Source organism: Chrysemys picta, chromosome 24 (genome assembly GCF_011386835.1).
Source record: "Chrysemys picta bellii isolate R12L10 chromosome 24, ASM1138683v2, whole genome shotgun sequence".
NCBI classification, from domain to species: Eukaryota; Metazoa; Chordata; order Testudines; family Emydidae; genus Chrysemys; species Chrysemys picta.
This window is the reverse complement of record NC_088814.1, coordinates 5,869,107-5,889,838: the sequence shown is the minus strand read 5'-3', so window position 1 is coordinate 5,889,838 and position 20,732 is coordinate 5,869,107. Positions and strand designations below refer to the sequence as shown.

General features: G+C 47.7%; 1 protein-coding gene across 4 annotated transcripts in view; it reads left to right on the top strand.

Moving 5' to 3' along the window:
- Positions 1-1,353: 1,353 nt before the first annotated feature.
- SKAP1 (src kinase associated phosphoprotein 1) overlaps positions 1,354-20,732 on the top strand; it is a 232,077-nt gene continuing 212,698 nt past the window's right edge. For 2 of the 4 annotated variants that reach the window (XM_005301890.4, XM_065577994.1), the window contains exons 1-2: positions 1,354-1,716; positions 10,166-10,271. In XM_005301890.4, coding sequence (XP_005301947.2) covers positions 1,668-1,716; positions 10,166-10,271 — 155 coding nt within the window. In that variant the 5' untranslated portion in view covers positions 1,354-1,667. Of the gene's footprint in view, positions 1,717-6,384; positions 6,703-10,165; positions 10,272-20,732 lie in introns of those variants that run through there. The other 2 variants (XM_042844521.2, XM_065577993.1) reach the window with 2 other exon arrangements.

The following is a 20,732-nucleotide window of genomic DNA, read 5'->3' as shown; positions in this document are numbered from 1 at the left end:
GTATGTTTACATGCTTTAACCTTGTAATAATGTTTCTTTTTCCAAGTTTACAAACCTTTAGTCAGTTTATTATAGGATGGGCTGCAAGTGTTGTCTTTGGTGAGAGATACAGGGTGCACTTTACCGGCACTTTGGGACTGGGAGCAACCTGAATATTGTTGTGATTTTTGGTGTAAGGGAGCATCTATCACAAAGGCAAGCTTGCCTCGGTGCCAAGACAGCCTGGAGTGCCCAAGGAGACGGTGACTCTATGTTAAAGCTGTGATAGTGCGTGAGAAGTTCACCGTTGATATTTGGTTGGTGAAATCGAATCATAAAACACACAACCAATTTGGGGTTTGTGCCTGGGCAGCGCTTGCATTACCCATTCAGTGAGGATAGCCCCCTGCCCTGCATCTTCTGCCTGAGGCCCCACCCCCACTCTGCCCCTTCTGCCCCCCTCCCTCCTCGCCTACAGCCCCGAACCCCGGCCGGCCCACTGGCGCCCAGAGCAGCCCCGAACCCCGGCCGGCTGGGGCTGAACCCTGAGCCCGGGCTGCCCAGAGTAGCTCTGAGCCCCACCACGGCCTGGCCCCAGGGCGGAGACTTAGCCGACGTTTGGAGGGGCTTAACCTCCCCCAGCCTCCATGACCTGGGTGGGTTCCCTGGTTTGCCCTGAGGCTGGCACCCACATTCATGACCCATTCCAGACAGCTTCACACTAGCAAAGTTATGTTTCTCCAGTGCCTTTCAGACTGAAGGGTATCAAAACCCTGCACAGAGTTTGGGCCGGATCCACGTGGTTAACCTAACCTGTGTGAGTCAAGTCAATGGGACCACTTGTGCTTATAAATCAGGGAAAGATTGATTTTCTGGTCCACGCGTGTAGCCTGAAAGTTCATGCAAGTTAAGAATAATTCTGTACAGACACCGGAGGGATCCCTACAGTCAGCCTAGGCCAGTTCATGTTTCAGAAGAGATGTAGGATTGCGACCAAATCTAATCCAGTGGCCACTTTGGTTATGAGACTGTGGAAATGCAGGAATGGTAGTGAATAACGCTGGTTTGGCAGGACGCAGATTGGAGCATGCAAACTAGTTCAAGCCATAGGAACAGGAAAGTGCGTTGCACCTGTTGGGATCCTGGAAGTGGGCGGGCGGAACACTGCAACGAGGCAGAATACACTTCCTCCCTCTGCAGGGACAGGGGAGGCTGCACTACAGTGCAGCGGCGTTCAGTTCTCTCCCCCTGCAAGCTGCAGGAAGGATAGTCTGGTTTGCACTGTAACACACACCACCCCGGGCTCCCGTATGCAAGGGGCAGACATAGGAGGCTAAATGACAATGCAGAGTACACCCCCCCCCAGCCCAGTGTTCTCTCTATGCAAGAGGCTGCATGGTAAACCACCCCAGAGCTCTCCCGGACTAGGGTGCAAGGCCAGGGGCTTGCATTGAATTTGCAAGTGCATTTCTATTGCTGCAACATCATGCAGGTGTTTGCAGGCTGCAATCCTGGGGTAGGTGAAACAGGAAGCACCTGAGGTAGTCCCTCTCCCTCTACAGTGCAGGGCAGGCCCCACCCTCCCTGCTTCCTCTCTCACTGGATCAGTCAGCCTCTGCACTTCAGGGACAGACGCAGAAGCAGCCTCTGGAGATCTGCTCTTGGGACTCTTCCCTTCTTTCTTCCCGATGCAGATGCCTCCCATCATCCCCGAGGAGATTCAGAGGCTCCTTGAAGGTAACCCAATTCCCCCTGCCCCGTCTCTCGGCTAAATGAGGGGAATTTGCTAAAGTTGTTTGCTAAGTGGCTCCAGGAGGAGACGGTTGGGTAGGTTGGAGTAGGGGCTTCTCCTTCTGAGGAGGGGAGCGGTTCCAGGCCAGCAGCTTGCATAAGCCTCTCCCCCTTCCAGCCGAGGATGTTGAGGGGAACGTGGCCTGACCTGACCTGACCTGGTGCTTCTGGGATTATCTTAGTGTGCCTCGGAATGATTCCATGTCAGAAAGGGGGATGAGAATGTGGCCTAGAGGATGGAGCACTGGAGTAAGACTCTAGCTCTGCCACTGACCTACTGGGTGACCTTGGGCAAGTCACGTCACGGCTCCGTGCCTCAGTTTCCCCATCTGTAAAATGAAGATCGTGACACCGACCTCCTTTGTAAAGTGTTCTGAGATCTACCGATGGAAAAACACCATATAGGAGATGGATGTTACTGTTACGTATTGGGCGGGCTAGTTTTGGAGGGTAATGGCATTGGTGGAGCATTGATGTTCCGATGGGGGGTGAAGCTGCCCCCAAAGTATCATGCAGACAGGTTTGGATGCAACTTCGGCATGTGACGGCATCTTAGTGCAGTGGAGTTGAGCCCGTTTGGCACGTGGCAATATTAGGGGGCAATGAACAAGATTGCCCTGTTGGGACAAATTCCCAGTTTTAATAAGCAACTTTAATGGAAACAGTGGGCTTCCAGTCCTCCCAGGAGACTGTGAAAATTGCACCAGCTTTAATTTCTGCCTCTGGTTACGAACACAGTGCTAAACTTCCTACTGCTAAGTATCCTAACTGACGAATCTACCGGGGGATGCAGCTGGTAGCCTTGACCTTGTTAGACGCATAACTGCGGCAGCATGACGTGTGTGGGTAGTTTTTAAATCTGTTTCCCTTTATTTCTCCACAAATGTCAAGGGACTCTTATTCTTGCGTTTATTAAAACCGATGCATAGACTGAGCAGTTATAATACTAGCCCGTTTTATCTGCAGATCCCTAAACACACTACAAACGTGACCTGGTTAGCTCCTCACAGACCCTTACCAATATTAGTGATAACTCTCTTATAATGTTGATACTGTAATATGGTGACTAAAGGCTCTGGGAAAATTTCCCACGTCTACAGGTGTCCGTTTCAGCGCCGGGGATGGATCTAGGTTGCTTCCATGCTTAGCTATGCCTAATGCACCTTATTCCTGACTTAGCTCACCCCAGTTGTTTGGGGCCTGCGCACTTAACTTGAAATCGGAGGATTTATTTTTTTAAAGGCAATTAAGAGCTGTTTCCGATTTTTACACCCGTTCCTGAGTTCCGCGGCCAACTTGTATGGTATAACAATCCCTTTTAATTCCCGATTTCTCTCCCCTGTTATGCTGTGACCGGGCGGGGCTGGAACAATTTGTATAGTGGGGGCGCTGAGAGCCATTGAACCAAATTGTATATAATAGAAACCACTGCAAGCCAGGGGGGTGCGGCTGCACCTCTAGTTCACACACACACACACACACACACACACACACACACACACACACACACACACACACACACACACACACACACACACCAGACATTTTGATACACCTCAAGTTCCCGCGCACACACACACACACAGAGACATTTTGATACTGTCTCTTTAATCCACAGCACTGCTAACAGGCCTCCCCTGCCATGCTCACTACAGTACACTTCCAGTGCTGGACCCCTTCTGAGCAAAACCTGCGGTAGCCCGTACCTCTCCATTCCAGTAGTAGCTAGGAGTACTGACTTTCTCCGCTTCTGGGACATGCAAAGCTTTCAGCGCTGAGATCGGTCACATTTGAGAGAGAAAGCTCGCTTTCAAATGCTGTGTGTCTTCCCCCAGCTGTACATGTGAATTTCCTGTTCTTTATTTTTAATCATGAGGCTGCAGTGAAGTTCACCCCCCTTTGCATTTTTGATGTGCAGCTCTTTATTGTTCAGAGCTGACACTTTTGTAAACAACTCATTTTGGCACCTGCCACCTCCCTTTAACTTAGATTATTTTCTTGTTAGCTGACTGTTTTTAATTGAAGTCTTCAGATCTCCTTCGAAAGCAGAGCCTTTGTTTGCTGACAAGTATAGCAGGCTATGAATGGAGATTAATTGCATGTCACATACTTCTGTATCAAACTTGCTGCGTCTTAACAGTCTGTACGGGGGTCGGGCCTTCCTGTACGTAAGGAGGATTCCAGTTACTTAGGCGCGCAGGCTGTTTCTGTGTTTGCAAAGTGCATCACCATGTTGGGGTTACTATGCCTGCCTGAGCCAGAGTTCTTCCATGTTTAAACTCTGTCCTTCCATGTTTAACTCTGATCGGCCTTAACAACCAAGGACAGGAATTGGAATGTGTAAATAGCCAGTTAGCAATTACAACCTTGCTCATGCCAGGTACCACACAATAATGATGAGGTTTGCATGTTTCTAGCTGGGGAAGGGGTAATAAACTAAGGGTAAACAGGACCAAATAACTGTTTAGGGAGAAGTTACTAACAAGCTAGATTTATAGCCCTAGAATGATTTAGTTGCTTAAATGTATAAACATGCCTTCGGTAGAGAGGGGAGGGGGAGTAGAGGGGGGTGGTAGAGATGGGGGGCTTAGTTGTAAAATGTATAAAGAAGAGAGAAACTGTTTTTGCTGGTGTGCTCGAATTTGAGACTTGCCTGTCTCCTTGCACCACTTTGAGATCTCAAATAAACTTTGATTGTTTCTCCACCCCGGTATGTTTATTGGCGTGAAGCACTCCGGGCACCGAACCTCACTGTTGCTGTCCTCGGGCCCCTGTGCCGGCAACAACCAGGAGAGTTTATTTAAAATCGAGATCAGAAATGAGACGCCAAGAACGTACTGAGAGCTTCATCCAGTAATGTCCATTTTCCGATATTAAAGGTACACGCTCCTGCATAACTCAGGGATGCCTCGGTGCCATCCATAATACACAAGACTAGCTAATGAATGGCTTGTTAGTGACAGTGGTGGTGGTGTGATAGCTAATAGACTTTCAGCCGCTGTGGGCTCAAAGCTGTTTACTACCTTGCATTCTCTCTCTGGAGTTAGGCACCGATCCGGCAAACGCTTAAGCCTGCGCTTAACTTTCCACCCGTCAGTAGCCCCAGTGATGCCTTATGCATTATTATCGTTGAAGCATCACTCATCACACATCATTCAGCGCCAGCATCAGTGTCTGCAGATTTGGGGCCCCAGTTTTTACTGAAGGGCTGCTCTCAAGTTGATTGGCTCAAAGTCTAAACGCCCTCCACAAAACTTTATCTTGATATTTAAAAGTTCCTTCCCCGTGCGGGTTTTTTATTTTTGTGTCTGCTTTCAAACCAAGGTGGTTTTTTTAAAAAAAAAATCTATTTCTCAGCAGGGTGACTAACCCACAAAAACTCCAGAGTGCTGTTTGGTTTGCAGACATGCCGGTGATGTGGGTAAACCCTGGCACATCCTCCAAGCGCCCCTGCCTGCTGGCCCTATTCTTGTGAGCTGTGGTGTCCTGAAGCCTGTTTCTGCTGGAGTGCAGGGCCCAGGCAGAACGGAGCAGCTGGTCCGGTGCTTGTGTCAATGCACCTGCAAAGCACAACAAAGCTGGTGAGGTCTAATTTCAGGACAAGCAACCTTGATGCTGTTGTCACCTTTACAAATACTCTTTAACCCTTCGTCCTTCCTGAAGGAGACTAAGCCATGGACGGTGTGGAGGTAGCATCACTGGACTCTCACATGTCAGGGAGTTCAGGGATAAAGCTTGAAACTCTGTGTTAAAACTGAAAATTCAAGGCCGATGTTTCTGGGTCTGCCCAGCCTGTCCTGCTTCAGGAGTATGGAAGCTGGTGAGACAGTGGTGTATTCAGACCACTGCAACAGGGCAAGGTGAAGAAATCAGGGTAACCTCTGTTCTGAGGTTCAGCTCCCTTGTGGGTTTGAAACAGACTTTTGGCCAAACCCTCCTGTCTTTGCTCATGGCTAAATCATCCTTTCTGTGGAACCTACAGATTTAGTTTCCTTATAATCTTGTTTTGGGGAGGTGAATCTGGCCCTGCAAAACTGTGGATGCCCCAAGTTCTGCAGATCTTGAAGCATTCGTGCCGAAGCTCAGTGCATCCACACTACCCTCTGGACCCCTTGGTTTCTGTAGTTCCTGTGTTAGCAGCTGCCTCCAATTCCCTCCCACTCCCACCTGGATTGGGGAGTGGGCAGGGTGACGGGAGTGGTGTGGGAAGGGGAAAACAGTATCTGAGAATGCTGATGCGATCGGCACTCACCTGCATGGGTAAATCTGTGCAACTCTTTGGGGAAACCATGCCTCTGAGTCTGTGAGTAATGTCTGGGTAGGAACTGTAGTTGGATTTAAGTGCACTGCTACAGGTGCTGTTATGTGCCCTCTAATATCTCGTTTCTGGGTAGCAGAGAGAGACACACATGTGGTATTTTAAAACCTTTCATCCCCCTCACTGCTGAGTGCTGATTAGCTCCTAGAATTTAGAGCCACCATTATAATGTTATTTACTACCTGGACTTTACTAGCTGTGACATAATTTTATGACCCTGTGCAACTCCCACTGGATTAACCGCGATCTCCTTTGCAAACGCCACTGAAGCGCTTGATGAAATTTCAACTCTTTTTTTTTTTTTTGAAGCAGCAGGAAATGAAAAGGAGAGTCCTGTAAACTTTCAGAGTGGATCGCGGCGAGCAATCCATAAACATCAAGACTATTGTATTACAGCTAAGCAGTAAAACTAACATCAGCGTGTGATTTACTCTAGGGCTGCTTACATATTGCTCTTCCTGATCCACTTTGAAAGTTTATGGTCAGGTTTTCTTTTTCATTTCCTGGTGCTATAAACCTAGCAGGCGGCTCAGAAAGGGAGCTCGCTGTAGCTTGCAGGAGTGAGCGTGGTTTTATTATAATTTATCCTGCAGCTGATCCACACAGACGTCCTGGTAAGTAAATCCCTTATTACAGCTAATCTCATACTCATGGAGTTAATCTGCCTTTAAAAATGTCAGAGGGATGCAACTTGTGTTTATATTTTTATGACGAGGGCGCACACGTTTCATTTTTTGTCTCCACTCGTGTTCGCTGTGGAAATATGGTCCATACAATTGTTTTCCCTTAAGTCCCTCTTTATGACCCGTTTCTGCTGTGCTGCTTACAGGGAAATGAGTTGACTTGTATATAATAAATTGCCTTCTTTAGTGCCTGTCCCCTAACCTTTGTCTACTGGTCTGTCCTTCGACGGTGAGCTGCTCAGAGACGGGACTGTCCTTCGTAGTGTTTGGAAAGCACCTCGCTGGCATTACCAGTATAAACCCTCCTTCAGTGGTTTGTGCCTGGCTTCCCAAATGGCATTATTGGGCTTCTACTGTGCCAGTGGTACCGTGCCTCTGTTTCACAAGCTAAATTCCTACAGATGTAGGAAAGGGAAGACGGCCCAAGGGATAGGGGGCTTGCCTGGAACTTCAGAAACCTAGATTCAGCTGCCTGCTTTCCCACGCATTTCCTGCGCGACCGTGGGCAGGTCACTTAATCTCTCTGGCCCAGATCCTCAAACATATTTAAGTGCCTAACTCTCACAGATTTAAATAGGATCAAGTGCCTAAACACCTCTGCAGATCGGGGCCTCAGTTTCCCCATCTATAAAGTGCAGACAACAGCACTTCCGTACCTCGAAGGGGTGTTCTGAGGCTAAAGATTGTGAGGGGCTCAGATATTAGGCTAAAAGGGGCCGTATACCTAAGGCAGACATAGGAAAGCTGCCCTAATGAGGGGTTAACAAGACACAGCTGCTTCTCGGGACTCTAATTGTGGGATAAAGGAAGGCAACTGTGCTCTTACCAGGACACAGGGAAAGCCGTCATGTTAAGTCTTGTTCTAATGGAAGTGCCTGCTCTGTAGAAGGGGGAGAGAGGGCTGTGATAGGAAATGAGGAGAAAACAGTAAGGCGGAGAAGGCGGGAAGGGCCTGGATTTGGCATAAGCGTATTTGTTAACTTGAGTATTACTTTGGTTGGCAACTGGAAATGGATGGCTTCAGCTGAAGGAATCCAACCCAGGAGGGAACTCCCTGCTTCAGAAACTAGAAGTGATGTGGGCCGAGACCACTTGTTTTTACAAATTGTGTTTGTACAATTCCCAGGCTTCCTCAGTCCCGCTCGCTGGCTGCTTCACAGGTCAGGCAGGAGTAGCACCCGGTCTTCTGGCTGCTGGTATGTGCCCAGAGTCTCTTCCTCTAGACGTAGGTACCCGCTTCACCCCAGACTGTGATTTCCATTCTAAAGAGTTCTGGCCCCTTTAGCATTCTTCTAGTGCGCCTTCGAATGTCTCACAGAGCAGATGGAGAAGGAAATTAAGGTTGATAAGAGAGACAGAAAAGGATATTCCTCTCATGCCAGTTTGAACTTGAGAACATGCTACGCACTTAGTTAATGTTTTAAAGAGCCGTGTGCTCTCCTAGGGTATACTAAAGAGAAAGCACTCCTTTTTGGGGGGCGAACTTTCATGTAGCAGCGGTGTAAAAATTTGGAAGCCCGGCAAGCAGGATATTAAACTCTCATTAGCGTCACAGTTAGGGGCATGCTAGAATTCGTGTAGGCCGATACGCTGGCTACTTACATCAGTGTGGCATTGATTCTAATCTCTGCTTCGCCAGCACAAACTGGCAGCAACTCCGTTGTAACGTGTGGCATTCTATTGGCACGAGATCAGAACTGGGTGTTGGGAGCAATCCTTCATTTTCGAGTTCTCTGGAAGGAGAGCCGATATCCCTGCAAATAGAAGATGTTTGATCATAAATCAGAAAACAGTGGGAATAAGTATTATCCCAGATAATTTTTGCTTGTGAAAGTATGTTTTTTTCCCCCCCAGGTGAGTTGTCCTAGCTCATCTGAAACAAGAACATACAATTCGCTGGGTATTGGAATGTTTCACATGAAGCAGTTTGGCTAATAGTGCAAGTGAGCCCATCTAACTGCACGTCGTTTGAGGTTTAACGCTCATTCCTTCTTTTAAACCATCTTTTGTGCCTACCGTCCCACGTCAAATAAACAAAGGATACGGTTCCTCTTGTGTTTCATCTATAACTATGAAGAGGATCATACGCTGTGATACAAATGTATATTGGACTGGACCACAAATAACCCATCGCTCGCTCCTGTCCCTTTAAAGAGCAGCTTGGTTCTGTGTTTTTTCATACGGTTGTCTCTTTATTTCAGTGTAGGTGGTTACCCGGCCTCTGCGTTTTGCGTCTGAATCTGAACGACACTGCAGCTCCTCCTTCCTGCCTGTTTACCGCTGAAACCCAGACCCCCTGGAGATCCATGTGGTCCAAGACTGGGCAGTTTACATGAATGTCAAGCAAAAAACCAATGCTGAATCCATGCAGAGGGACTCAGCATCCCACACGTGGGGGCCTTTTCCAAAGGAACAACGTCTTGAGGGAGTGGGTGTGGCATTGGGTCAGTCCATGGCATGAAAACGCGTGGCCAAGAATTGGATTAGGGGCCTGGTGCTGGGCGTTTATTAACACCCTCCCTTAATCCTGCAATATCCAGCAGTGGACAGGCTGCTTGGAGACTGGGGCTCTGGAATCTCTCTCCCTCAGCTCTGTTCAGTTGCCCACAAGGTCGTTCTTCTTGTTCATGCTCTGCTCTGCTTTGGGACCAATCCTGTTCTCATTGACCTCGATGGTGTGTTTCGCCGTTGATTTCAACAGGAACAGAACTGGACCCTTTGTGAGGAGTGGGTCCAAAACGCTCGTATTCAGTTTCCTACTCCATTTTCCATTCTTTTATTTTTTTCCTGCTGCACTTTTCTTTCCATTGTGGCTTTTGCTCTTTCATCCCCTCCCGCACCCCCTATTTCACGTTGTAACTTTGGGTATATCTACCCAGCATGCTCACTTGAATCCCGCTACTGTGGGTAATAATGGGAACGAAGGGTCCATGCTACCCACGCTGGAGCCCACACTGTGCTATGGTTACCTGTGCTAGCCGGTGCACAACTTTGGTAGACATGCCCTTTGTTCTTTATGCTGATCCTTGTCTTGTTTCACTTCTGTTTTGGTAGAGTTTCTTCATGGTTCCTTGCTGGTTTTTCCCCACAATTGTCTCGGCTTATATCCATGCAAACCTAGTTCCAGAGGCTGCTCAAGACCATCTCCTGCCTTAGGCAAAACTTCAGTGTGTCGCCCACCGGTGTGATTGTTTTTACTAGTTACGGACCCTCTCTAATAGAAGAGCCTTCAGATCAACTGTCTTTAGCTTAGGCTGTTTGATCACATGCTCCCAGATGCTTTCAGTGGACCATTATGCATACTTTTCTTACCTGAAAGCAGTTTTCCTCCTAATCTAATTCTTGCCCACCACCTGTGTAGTTTCCTGACGGTTGTAACTTTCTTCCCTAACAGATACTGAAGGTTACCTGGCGGACGGGCTGCAGAATGAGAACCTGAGCGCTAGAGCGAGAGACCAGAGAGAGGCGATTCTGGTCGGCTTCCGGCAAGTTAAGACCAGGTTTGTGGTTTTCTGCACTACGTTCTGATGGCAGGGTTCCAGGCGCCAAGCAGCAGGACTGCAACGGGTAGCCCCATGTCTTGTTGAACTGGTTGGGCACCCACAGCGGGGCTCTGAGGCGTGCTTCCGAAAGTGCCATTAGCCTAATGAGCAAGTAGGCCCGGATCCACAAAAGGTATTTGGGCTCCGAACTTTCACTGATTTGAAATCAGTGAGGTAGGTGCCCAATACCTACGTGGGTCTGGACTCCGCCATAGCCTGCTCTCTGAAGGAGCAGTTGCATGAACCTATGGGTGTCCGCTGCGCATTGCATTGCCAAATGCTGCCTGGGCGTTTAAGCTGTGCACTTTCTGCAAGAAGGTGTGTATGAGGCGAGCGACTTCCTGCCAGCATTTTTCAGACTGCAACTAATTTTATTCTCTTTTATATATATGGAGATATACCTATCTCATAGAACTGGAAGGGACTTTGAAAGGTCATTGAGTCCAGCCCCCTTCCTTCACTAGCAGGACCAAGTACTGTCCCTGAAATTCCCTCCCCCACCCCCAATGGCCCCCTTAATGATTGAACTCACAACCCTGGGTTTGCAGGCCAATGCTCAAACCACTGAGCTATCCCTCCCCCTCTTTAGGGCAGGGATGATGCCTTGTTTTGCGTTTGCGCCGCTCCTAAAATGATACCTAGTTCTTTTAATCAGTAGATCTCAAAGTCCTTTATACAGGAGGTCAACAGCATTAGCCACATTTTACAGGTGGGGAAACCGAGGCACGGGGAGGGCAGTGACTCTGCCACCGGATGATCCGGGGCAAGTCAGGAATTGAACCCACCTCTCCTGAACTCTAGTCTATCCGCTAAACCGCCCTGCCCTTCCTAGGACACTGTTGGTGTCAGAAATAAATCGTACAATGAATATTTGTCCTTCATGGAGGTTTTGAAAACAAGCCTGAATATTCATACATGTGAATAAGTTGCTTTTCCTTATACCAAATTGGAAGAGTGAGCATCTACCCACCCTGCTGACCTGTTGCTAAAGGTGTACATAAGAACGGCCATAGTGGGTCAGACCAAAGGTCCATCTAGCCCAGTATCCTGTCTTCTGACAGTGGCCAATGTCAGGTGCCCCAGAGGGAATGAACAGAACAGGGAATCACCAAGTGATCCATCCTCTGTTGCCCATTCTCAGCTTCTGGCAAACAGAGGCTAGGGATACCAGCCCTCCCCCCCCTCCCCCGGCTAATAGTCACTGATGGACCTATCCTCCATGAATTTATCTAACTCTTTTTTTGAACCCTGTTAGAGTCTTGGCCTTCACAACCTCCTCTGGCAAGGAGTTCCACAGGCTGATTGTGCATTGTGTGAAGAAATACTTGCTTTTGTTAATTTCATTTGGTGAGCCTGTGTGTGTGTGCGCCCAGGCCTTAGTGCTTAGGGGTGTCTAATTCCTGGGTTATGACCTTTTACAGAGACAAGGGTTACCATCTGCAAAGTTCAGGGCTAGCTCTGAATTTGGATTCCAGGATTCCCAAATCTTTGAGGATACTTGGGTTCAGGAATGTGGCACAGGGCCAAAGTGTGAAGTGAATTACTCTGTTTGGGGTTTAAACAAACGTGTCCAGTGCTGACTTGCTGGGGGAAATTCTTCCCCTTGCAATCGCACAGATGGAGAAAAGTCAGCGAGGGCTAAGATAGATGAGTTCTGCCTATGGTTTTCAGCTGGAGATACGCTCCAGAACTTGGCGATAGTGCTGTCTTTATAGGATGTGAACCGTAGCACTGGGGGAGTTAAGATCTGATGATAAAACTTCGGGGGGTGACCGGTCTAAGCATCCGGTTTAAATAAAACTACAGCCGAGTCCCTGAGACGCAATGTTTTATCCTTTGGAAGGGCACAGCCGGATTCTATTCCCCACAGTCCCGCTGAAGAACTTTGCAAGATGCCCTGCTGTATCTTAATCGATCTTTCCTGCTGGCTAATTAAGCATCAGTTTTATTCAGCAACTCGGGACTGTGTAATTATCAGCCTGGGTAGCCCTGAATAATTGAAGCCAGCTGAATGCGGGAGAAGGCAGGAGCCTTCAGAAAATGGGGCTACAGCATCTACAACGGAGGGGTGGTGTGGAAAATGATGTCCCTCCATATTTGAAAAGAAGGCGTGTTGCTACCTGTTTCTCCTATCCGTGTAACTGGCTGGCAGTGTTCACCTGACGCACCCCCACCCTGTTAGCAGATATTCATCCTGCTGGGAAAGAGACAATTTGGGCAGGATTACCGACCGAAGCATTCAGAAATCATGAGTCAGGTGTCACCCCGGAGGGGGAAAAAATCCTGTGAGATTGGCTTAAAAGATGGGATTTAAAAAATAACAAACTTGGGGTCTTTTTGTTTGGCTTCTGAGGTGAGTGTCTTGAAGTTTCACATGGCAGAGCAGCTCTTTGCAACCCTCAAGGCAATAAACTTGTTTTTTTTTTTCATGAAAACTGAATTTTTCGCATAATATAATTTCAGGGGCCTGACGTTTGAAAAATACCAAATAGCTTGAGACTCACGATAAAATTGTGAGAGTTGGCAGTGCTGGATTGTTCTGCTTGTTTAGCAAAGCAGGTGGCTTGCTACCCTACCTGGACATAAAGGAAGTAGGATTAGGGGAAGAGAGAATCTAGGCACAGAGCATGAAATGTGCTTTGTGGTAGAGTTTAGAAGAAAGTAACATACCAACATGTTAAGGACTCTGGTGCAGCCTTTGCAATATAACGGGGAACATGCATGGTGTTTCCTTCTCCATATGTATGGGAGAACATGTGGGGCCCACTCCTGCTCCCTTTGAAACCAATGTAAAACTGACCAGGGCTTTAAGAGGAGCTGGTCTCTGGAGTTATTTGCAATGGGCTTGTGTGGAGCCAGAAGCGAGAAAGCATCCGTCCCAGAGCAGAGGCTGCAATGCAGCGTTGGTTTTCTGGTGGTTCTTCTCTTGCTTGCTGATGATTGGAGAATAGTATGTTTGAATGTCTCTGTTCTAACCTGAAGTGTTCAGAAAAGGATTTGTGGTAGCCGCTTACTGTAATAATAGCCACCATCTTCTTTGAAGGATCTAACAGATCTCGTTCTCGGAGCACGGCACGGGTTAGCCTCTTCGGGGAGCATACTGTGGTTTTTGTGGTTCATATTCAGGAAGTCATCTGCAGTCGGGTTCAGGAAGCATCTGGGTCCTCGGCGCAGGCGTCCTTCTTTCTGCTTTTCGCCTCTTTGTATTATGAAAGATGACGCTGGGTGTAGCACTTTGTTATGCAGATTTATAATGGAGATAAGTCACCTGCTTAACCATGAGCTGGGGGAGACATCCCTGGAAGGGAAGGGCCTCTGACAGTGTGATTATTCTGAGCTGGGCTGAATAGCTGTTCCTGTAACTTGGCCTTCAGGTTTTTATTCCACTGCCCTGCCAATGGTCTAATATTGTCCTCAGTGAGAGGATTGTCATTGACTTTAACATGCACAATGCTGGGCTTTATGTCCGCTTATGGTGCCTGTTGAGGATGTCTAGAAGAATGCTGTAATTAGCCGGGAAGCAGCGATGAAATGCGCGATGAAAAAGATTCTAGGCCGTGGCGGAGGGGCTGTTGCCGTCTGACTGGTTGTGGGGGCCTGCACCGTTTTATTCTTAAGACTGTATTTGGCTATTTAAAGGGACACGGTCATGTTGAAATGAAGTCAATAACAAAAAAGAAAGCGGTCTTTGGTTCCTGCTCCTGCCTCTCACAGATACATGTACACGCGGCCTGGCCGGACCGTGTTTTCTGGTTTCACAATCGCATTTTCCTGTATCTATTTTCAGCTTACAAAACCCACAAAGACAAAAGCCGCAGAATGACTTGGGGAAGAAGCAGGAGTGTAGCCCCAGAGGCTCGCGGACTCAAAGGTATTTAGGTGCTGAACTGCCGTGGGAGTTAGGCGCCTAACTACCTTTGTAAGGATGTGGGCCCGAGTCCTCGGAGTCATGGATCCATGAGGTGCACGTGATTTGCAGGTGTAGCAATCCTTACTCCACCTTGGCAGCTGAGTAGCACGTCTTCTGGAACGTGCCCTGTGTTCTGGCTGAGGGCTGAGTTCTAGTCGTCCTCAATCTTCTATGAGTAGCTCCTTGAACAAAGTCCATGAATTTCACTCTCCTAGAGCGGTGGTTCTCAACCAGGGTTTCTGGTGGTTCTCAACCAGGAGTCCGGGACCCCCTGGGGGGCCGCGAGCAGATTTCAGGGGGGCATTAGACTTGCTGGGGCCCAGGGCAGAATCATAGAATCATAGACTTTAAGATCAGAAGGGACCATTATGATCATCTAATCTGACCTCCTGCACAACGCAGGCCACAGAATCTCTCTCACCCACCCACTACTGTATCAAACCTGTGTCTGAGCCATTGAAGTCCTCAAATCATGGTTTAAAGACTTCAAGGTGCAGAGAATCCACCAGCAAGTGACCCGTGCCCCACGCTGCAGAGGAAGGTGAAAAACCCCAGGGCCTCTGCCAATCTGCCCTGGAGGAAAATTCCTTTCCGACCCCAAAGATGGCGATCACCTAAACCCTGAGCATGTGGGCAAGACTGACCAGCCAGACACCCAGGAAAGAATTCTCTGTAGTAACTCAGATCCCACCCCATCTAACATCCCATCACAGACCATTGGGCATATTTACCGCTAATAGTCAAAGCCCCACCGCCTGGGGCTGAAGCTCAGGGCTCCAAGTTCCACCACCCAGGGGCTGAAGCCAAAGCCTGAGCAACTTAGCTTTGCAGGGCCCCCTGTGGCGTGGGGCCCTGAGCAACTGCCCTGCTTGCTAACCCCGGCCCTGGCTTTTATATGCAGAAAAAACAGTTATTGTGGCACAGGTGGGCCGGGGAGTTTTTATAGCATGCTGGGGGAGGCCTCAAAAGGAAAAAAGTTGAGAACCCCTGTCCTAGAGTATCCGTGTGTTCTTCTGCCAGTGCTTTGGGATCACCGCCTTTAGTCGTAGATGTTGTTGGCAAATAGTTAATTGACCGGGAAGCAAAGTGTTGAGTGGCGGTGGTGAAAATCTGCTTGCAGAGCAGCTGTTGTGAAAAAGAGAAGAGAAGTTACGCTCTTCCTCCTGGAACCCCTCAGGTTGTCAGACCCTCTTGTTTTGGGGACTGGTTGGCGCTGCGAGTTTGTTTCAAAGCTGTTTGCTGAGAACATCAGGCTTCGGTTAGGCTGTTTCGGTGCGCCATTTGCAGGATTAGCACCAGATGTCCGACACCTGGGAAGAATTGGATACATGACTTCACTCAGGAGCCCAACCCTCCCCTGGTCCTTTGGGAAGAACAGTAACCAAAAAACTGTCTAAATGCCGAAGTGAGGTCATCTATCAGCAAGGAGACCATTTATTTCTAGGGTGGGGGCAGGAAATAAGATTGATTATTAAAAATGGGGATAAATAATTCCTCAGTGGTCCTTTCTGAGCCAGTCAGTCGTCTAAACTCACTGTTGAAAGTGAGGTTTGCAGCCAGTGGAAACTAACTCTGGGCTGTTTTTCCTCTGTGAAATTGAATAATGTTAAAGGCGAACCAGGCAGAGCAAGACAGAAATGGAGAGAAAGGGTTAAATAATGTTAAGCACGACACTCTCAGAAACAAGGAAATCCAAGATGTACGCTGCAACGCTACCTTTAACCCGTCCCGCCATGACTAAGGGTAATACCGACAGACCCCGGTCGTCGTCGACGGGTGGGATCGAACCTGGGACCTCTGGAGCTTAGTGCATGAGCCAAAAGCCAAGGCCAAGGCTGTAGAGCAAACTCATAATCTCTCTAAGTGGTCTCGGTGCCACTAGATGGGACAGAACACCACATTCAGGAGGTGTGTGGGTTACATAAACCCTGCAGTGGCCCTGGGACCCATTCGTGCTAGTCCTCCAATGAATTGCCCTGTTTTCCAGCCTTGCTACCACCAGGGGGAAGCTCTAGCATCGATGAGGCACTTGGAGTATGTCTACACTGCAGCTGAGAGCAAACCTTCCAGCCCTGGTAGATAGGCTGGGCTGTAGCACAGCCTCTCGAGCATACCTTACATAGAATATCAGGGTTGGAAGGGACCTCAGGAGGTATCTAGTCCAACCCCCTGCTCAAAGCAGGACCAATCCCCAGACAGATTTTTGCCCCAGATCCCTAAATGGCCCCCTCAAGGATTGAGCTCACAACCCTGGGTTTAGCAGGCCAATGCTCAAACCACTGAGCTATCTCTCCCTCCTGGGTCCGATCTCGGGTGGCTAACCGGAGTCTGGAGCAGAGCCGTAACGTCCACACTGGTCGTTGTTAGCACGCTAGCTCGAATCTGTCTACCTGGGCTGGGAGGCTCTCCCCCAGCTGTACTGTAGACATACCCTTGGAGGCCTTTGGCATGTTAACTGCTATGCTGTCTAGACCTGCTTAAGAAGGGTTAGGCAACCAGGAGGGTTTAATGCTGCTGCCTGGGTTTACCTAACACCCCTGGCATTGCTCTGATACCGTCAGGGGGCAATCCAGTGTAGATGCAGCCATTTGACACTCTGATGAAACTTTTGCATGCACTGCTTTGAGGTTTGATAGCCTAGTTTAAGGAGGTGATTCAAGGATGGTCTTTGCTGCTTTGTATCTCAACCTTAGGGCCTGTCTCCACAGCGTTTTGGGGCGAGCCTCCCAGTCTGGGTCGACAGACTTGGGTCTCGTGCCAGCGCTCTAAAAATAGCTGTATAGACAGTGCTGGAGCTTGGGCTGAAGTCTAGGGAGGAGGCTGGGCTCCAGCCCCAGTGAGTCACAACTTCAAAGCACTGTCCACACAGCCGTTTGGCCTGCTAACCTCGATCTGTTGGCCTGGGCTGGGGGATTGCCCCAAAATGCTATGTAGTGGCACCTTTAACGTTCAACTGTAGGGACTTTGCTTTTGTTGTTTGTTGTAATTTAATTTAAATTTTTTATAGTTTCCTTTGCATGATAGAACTGGTTTGAAAACTTTCACCGCAATTTATTTTTTGCAAAAATTCCTTTGTTTTTCATAGTTTTATTTTGCCGCTTTATTATTATTTTTTTTAGCTACTTTACCGAGTGGCTGAATCTCAATGCAAATTAAAAAAAAAAATCATTTGAAAACTTTTTCAAAAGCTTTCGTGTGCAAATTTTTCCCCATCAGATGCCTGGGGTAGCTGATTTTTAAAAAAAAAAACCCTCCCTGGAACATGTTTTACCGACAGCAATATCTTGTGTGCCTTAAAATATAAATACCTGGAAGCTTTAAAAATATGGCTTCTCAATAAATTGTTCTGTCGTGGACTTCCTGTGTCCCCGAACTCCTAGTGGTTTAACTATGAGCTCCGGTTCTTCACGGAATCTATAACTGAATTCAAAGGTACAAGTCATTAGTCCAGACTTTTAAGTACATGAGAGGCAGTGTAGACCAGTGGATAGGGCATTAAACTGGGAGTCAGAGAACACGGGTTCTAAGACAAGGGTATTTTTGTATAGTGCCTAGAACTATCATCAGGGCCCTTAGATACTGCTGTAATAATCATACACGTTCTGAATGATCTGATTACAGTGTCGATCACAAAGGCTTGTTCTGTTGTGTAATAAATACATTAAGGCCGGTATTTCTTTTTCAGTACAATGCAGTCATGTAGCTTTGCACATCTGACCCCTTAGATGGTTTCAAGTAGTGCATTAATGCACTTTCGCTAGCACAGTCTTTAAGAAAAGTAATTACTGCATTTGGTGTCCGGCTGCTTTTCAAAGCTTAAATGGGCTGGCTACGTCCCCTGTGGAATTACAGAAGGGATACATTTTGACCCAATATGTTTTTGTGTGTTGGGGCTTCAGCATCTCTAATGGTGTCGTTTACATAATTCCTCGTCAAAAATCTGTCATCGACTACATCAATGGGTTTCGAATTGTTCGCACGTCGTCTTAAACTTCCCACTTGCTCTATTCTAGGGCCGTAGCCAAAGTCTCGCTTCTTGTGTAACGTCCATTCAGTTACAGCGGGGTGAACTTGACCCCATCTGAGGAAAACTGTTCTAGCCGGATTATAAAGGTGTTTATAACAGTCTTCCAAAGGTCCGTAGCCAGAGCTAGTGGGCGCTGCTTTTAATAAACTTCTAAGCAGATGAACTGCATCTGTTATCTTAATTTCCAATCTTGTTTTAAAATTTTGAAATGAGAGGGCAGGAGGCTACAATTTCAGGGTAATTTTGCTTCATTAGTGGAACTGCCCTCTATGTAATTTTCACCAGTATGAGGCTCGTTATCCGGCATAACATGCAATATCAAGATAAAAGGGAATTTAAGAAGGTGACCTGGTCGTCAGGCAGATAATCAAGCTCGGCACATTCCCTTCAAGGCTGGACTGGCCCCACTACATCGTCTTTAATTAGCCCAAGCGCTGGTTTTCGTCTGTCCCTGATTCAGGAGGGTGAAATTCGTTTCACTTGGTGGTGGGATTTTGCTCAGCGTGAGATTCAGGTTCATTTTAACCACTGGATATGGATTTGTCTCGCTAGGTACCTGAAAAGTCTCTTGCCACCCTATAAATATCAAAAAGTTCTTGCCCTGCATTTTCTGTCCTTGCAAACCGTCTCTGTCATTTCGGCACATTGTGTGGAGGTGGGGAAAATCATTTGCAAAGGAATTCTTTCCATTGTGCTGTGTCCACTTTAATGCTAACCTTACATTTTCAAAGGGTCTGATACCATACAGAGTTTCTGTTTTAATTTGTGAGCATCCTGCAGTCTATTCCGTGCTGTACGTGGGCAGACGGATGGAGGATGGCTCCGTCATGTTCAAACATCTCAGAGCCAAATTCAAACCAGGTGCAACCTGATTGATTTATACGTGGGATGACTTTGGACCCCCGCACTCTTCCAGTAACACACTTTGGTGCCTTCCGGGTTATGATCCTTTCAGTAATTTGCATCATTTGCCATTCCAGCTGATAAAATTACCCCTGTTTCCCATCCATTTCCTCGTGGATGCATTGTTAATCTGAAACCTGAGGCCTGTAAATTATGGAGACTGGGTAACCAGAGTCTTTGCAGAGCTGCTGCCGCTTCTGTAACGTTTAGCTGAGAAATGCATTTGAAATGGTTCATAAGCTGACCTGGCTAATGGTGAGCTCCCAAATTCCTCCTTCCCCCCCCCCTTTTCTGAAATCTTGTTCAGCATTGATTTCCACCACCCCCAACATTAAAACCCAACAACTATTGTGCACCAAACAAATTAGACTCAGCCTTGAAATATCTATTTAATATCTGTGGTGATGTTAGTGTTCTTAATTGGACAAGAAAATGCAGGAAATTTGATTGTAACCTGACTGGATTTTATGGTTCCTGCCGAAAATGAGTCTGAGAGGAAAGTGGGGTTTATATTTATAGACCTTTTAAGGCCAGCCGAGAGCATTATGATCCTCAAAACAAAGCCTTTGCACAACGCAGGCCACAGAATCTCAGTTGATGATTTTTGTATCTAGCCCAACAGCTTTGTTGTCTATTTGACTTATTCGTTAGCGATTGTGATCTGTCAGCTGGGGAGAGGGGTCTTGTCCGGCAACTCTCAGGATCAGCTGTGGCAGACAACGGGGGTGGAGGGTGCGCCGTACCTTGCAGTGCTGATCAGTAATTTTAGGACTGATTCTGATCTTGCCTCGACTGGGGAGAGCCAGGAGTAGCTCTCATTCGGTCAACGGCATTACACCAGTGTAAGGTTTAGTCCTGTGATTAAGGCACTGGGTTTGGATTTTGGAAAAATGCATTCCATTCCTGGCTCTGCCACTGACCTGCTGTATGGCCTTGGGCGTGTCACTTCACCTCTCTGCCTGTTTCCCCTTCTGTAAAGTGGGGCTAATGATACTGACCTTTGTGAAGGGCTTTGAGCTTTATTGTTGAAATCCTCTAGATCAGTGACTTTCAAACTATTTTTTTCTGGTCACCCAGTTGAAGAAAATTGTTGATGCCCGTGACCCAACGGAGTTGGGGATGAGGGGTTTGGGGTGCAGGAAGGGCCTCTGGGTTTGTGGGGGGGGGCTCAGGGCTGGGACAGGGGATTAGGGTGTGGGCTTACCTCGGGTGGCTCCCAATCAGCGGTGCAGTGGGATGCTAAGGCCAGCTTCCTGCCTGAGCTGGCACCCCGGACTGCACTGTGTCCCGGAAGCAGCCAGCAACAGGTCTGGCTCCTAGGTGGTGGTAAATGGCATTAGGAGCTTATGTATCAGATCAGCAGGATTAGATTATCAGTGAATGTCACCGTATATACACACACACACACACACACACACACACAGCGACGCAGAAATATTTCTTTCGATAATCAGAATGTACAGATGGGCAAAAAAGCGGCTCGAGAACTTATTAGAGTTTGATTGAAGGTTATGTCCGTCATGTTTTGACATGTGATGTTGACAACTTGTGTTTTAACGCTCATAACGCTGTGACTTGT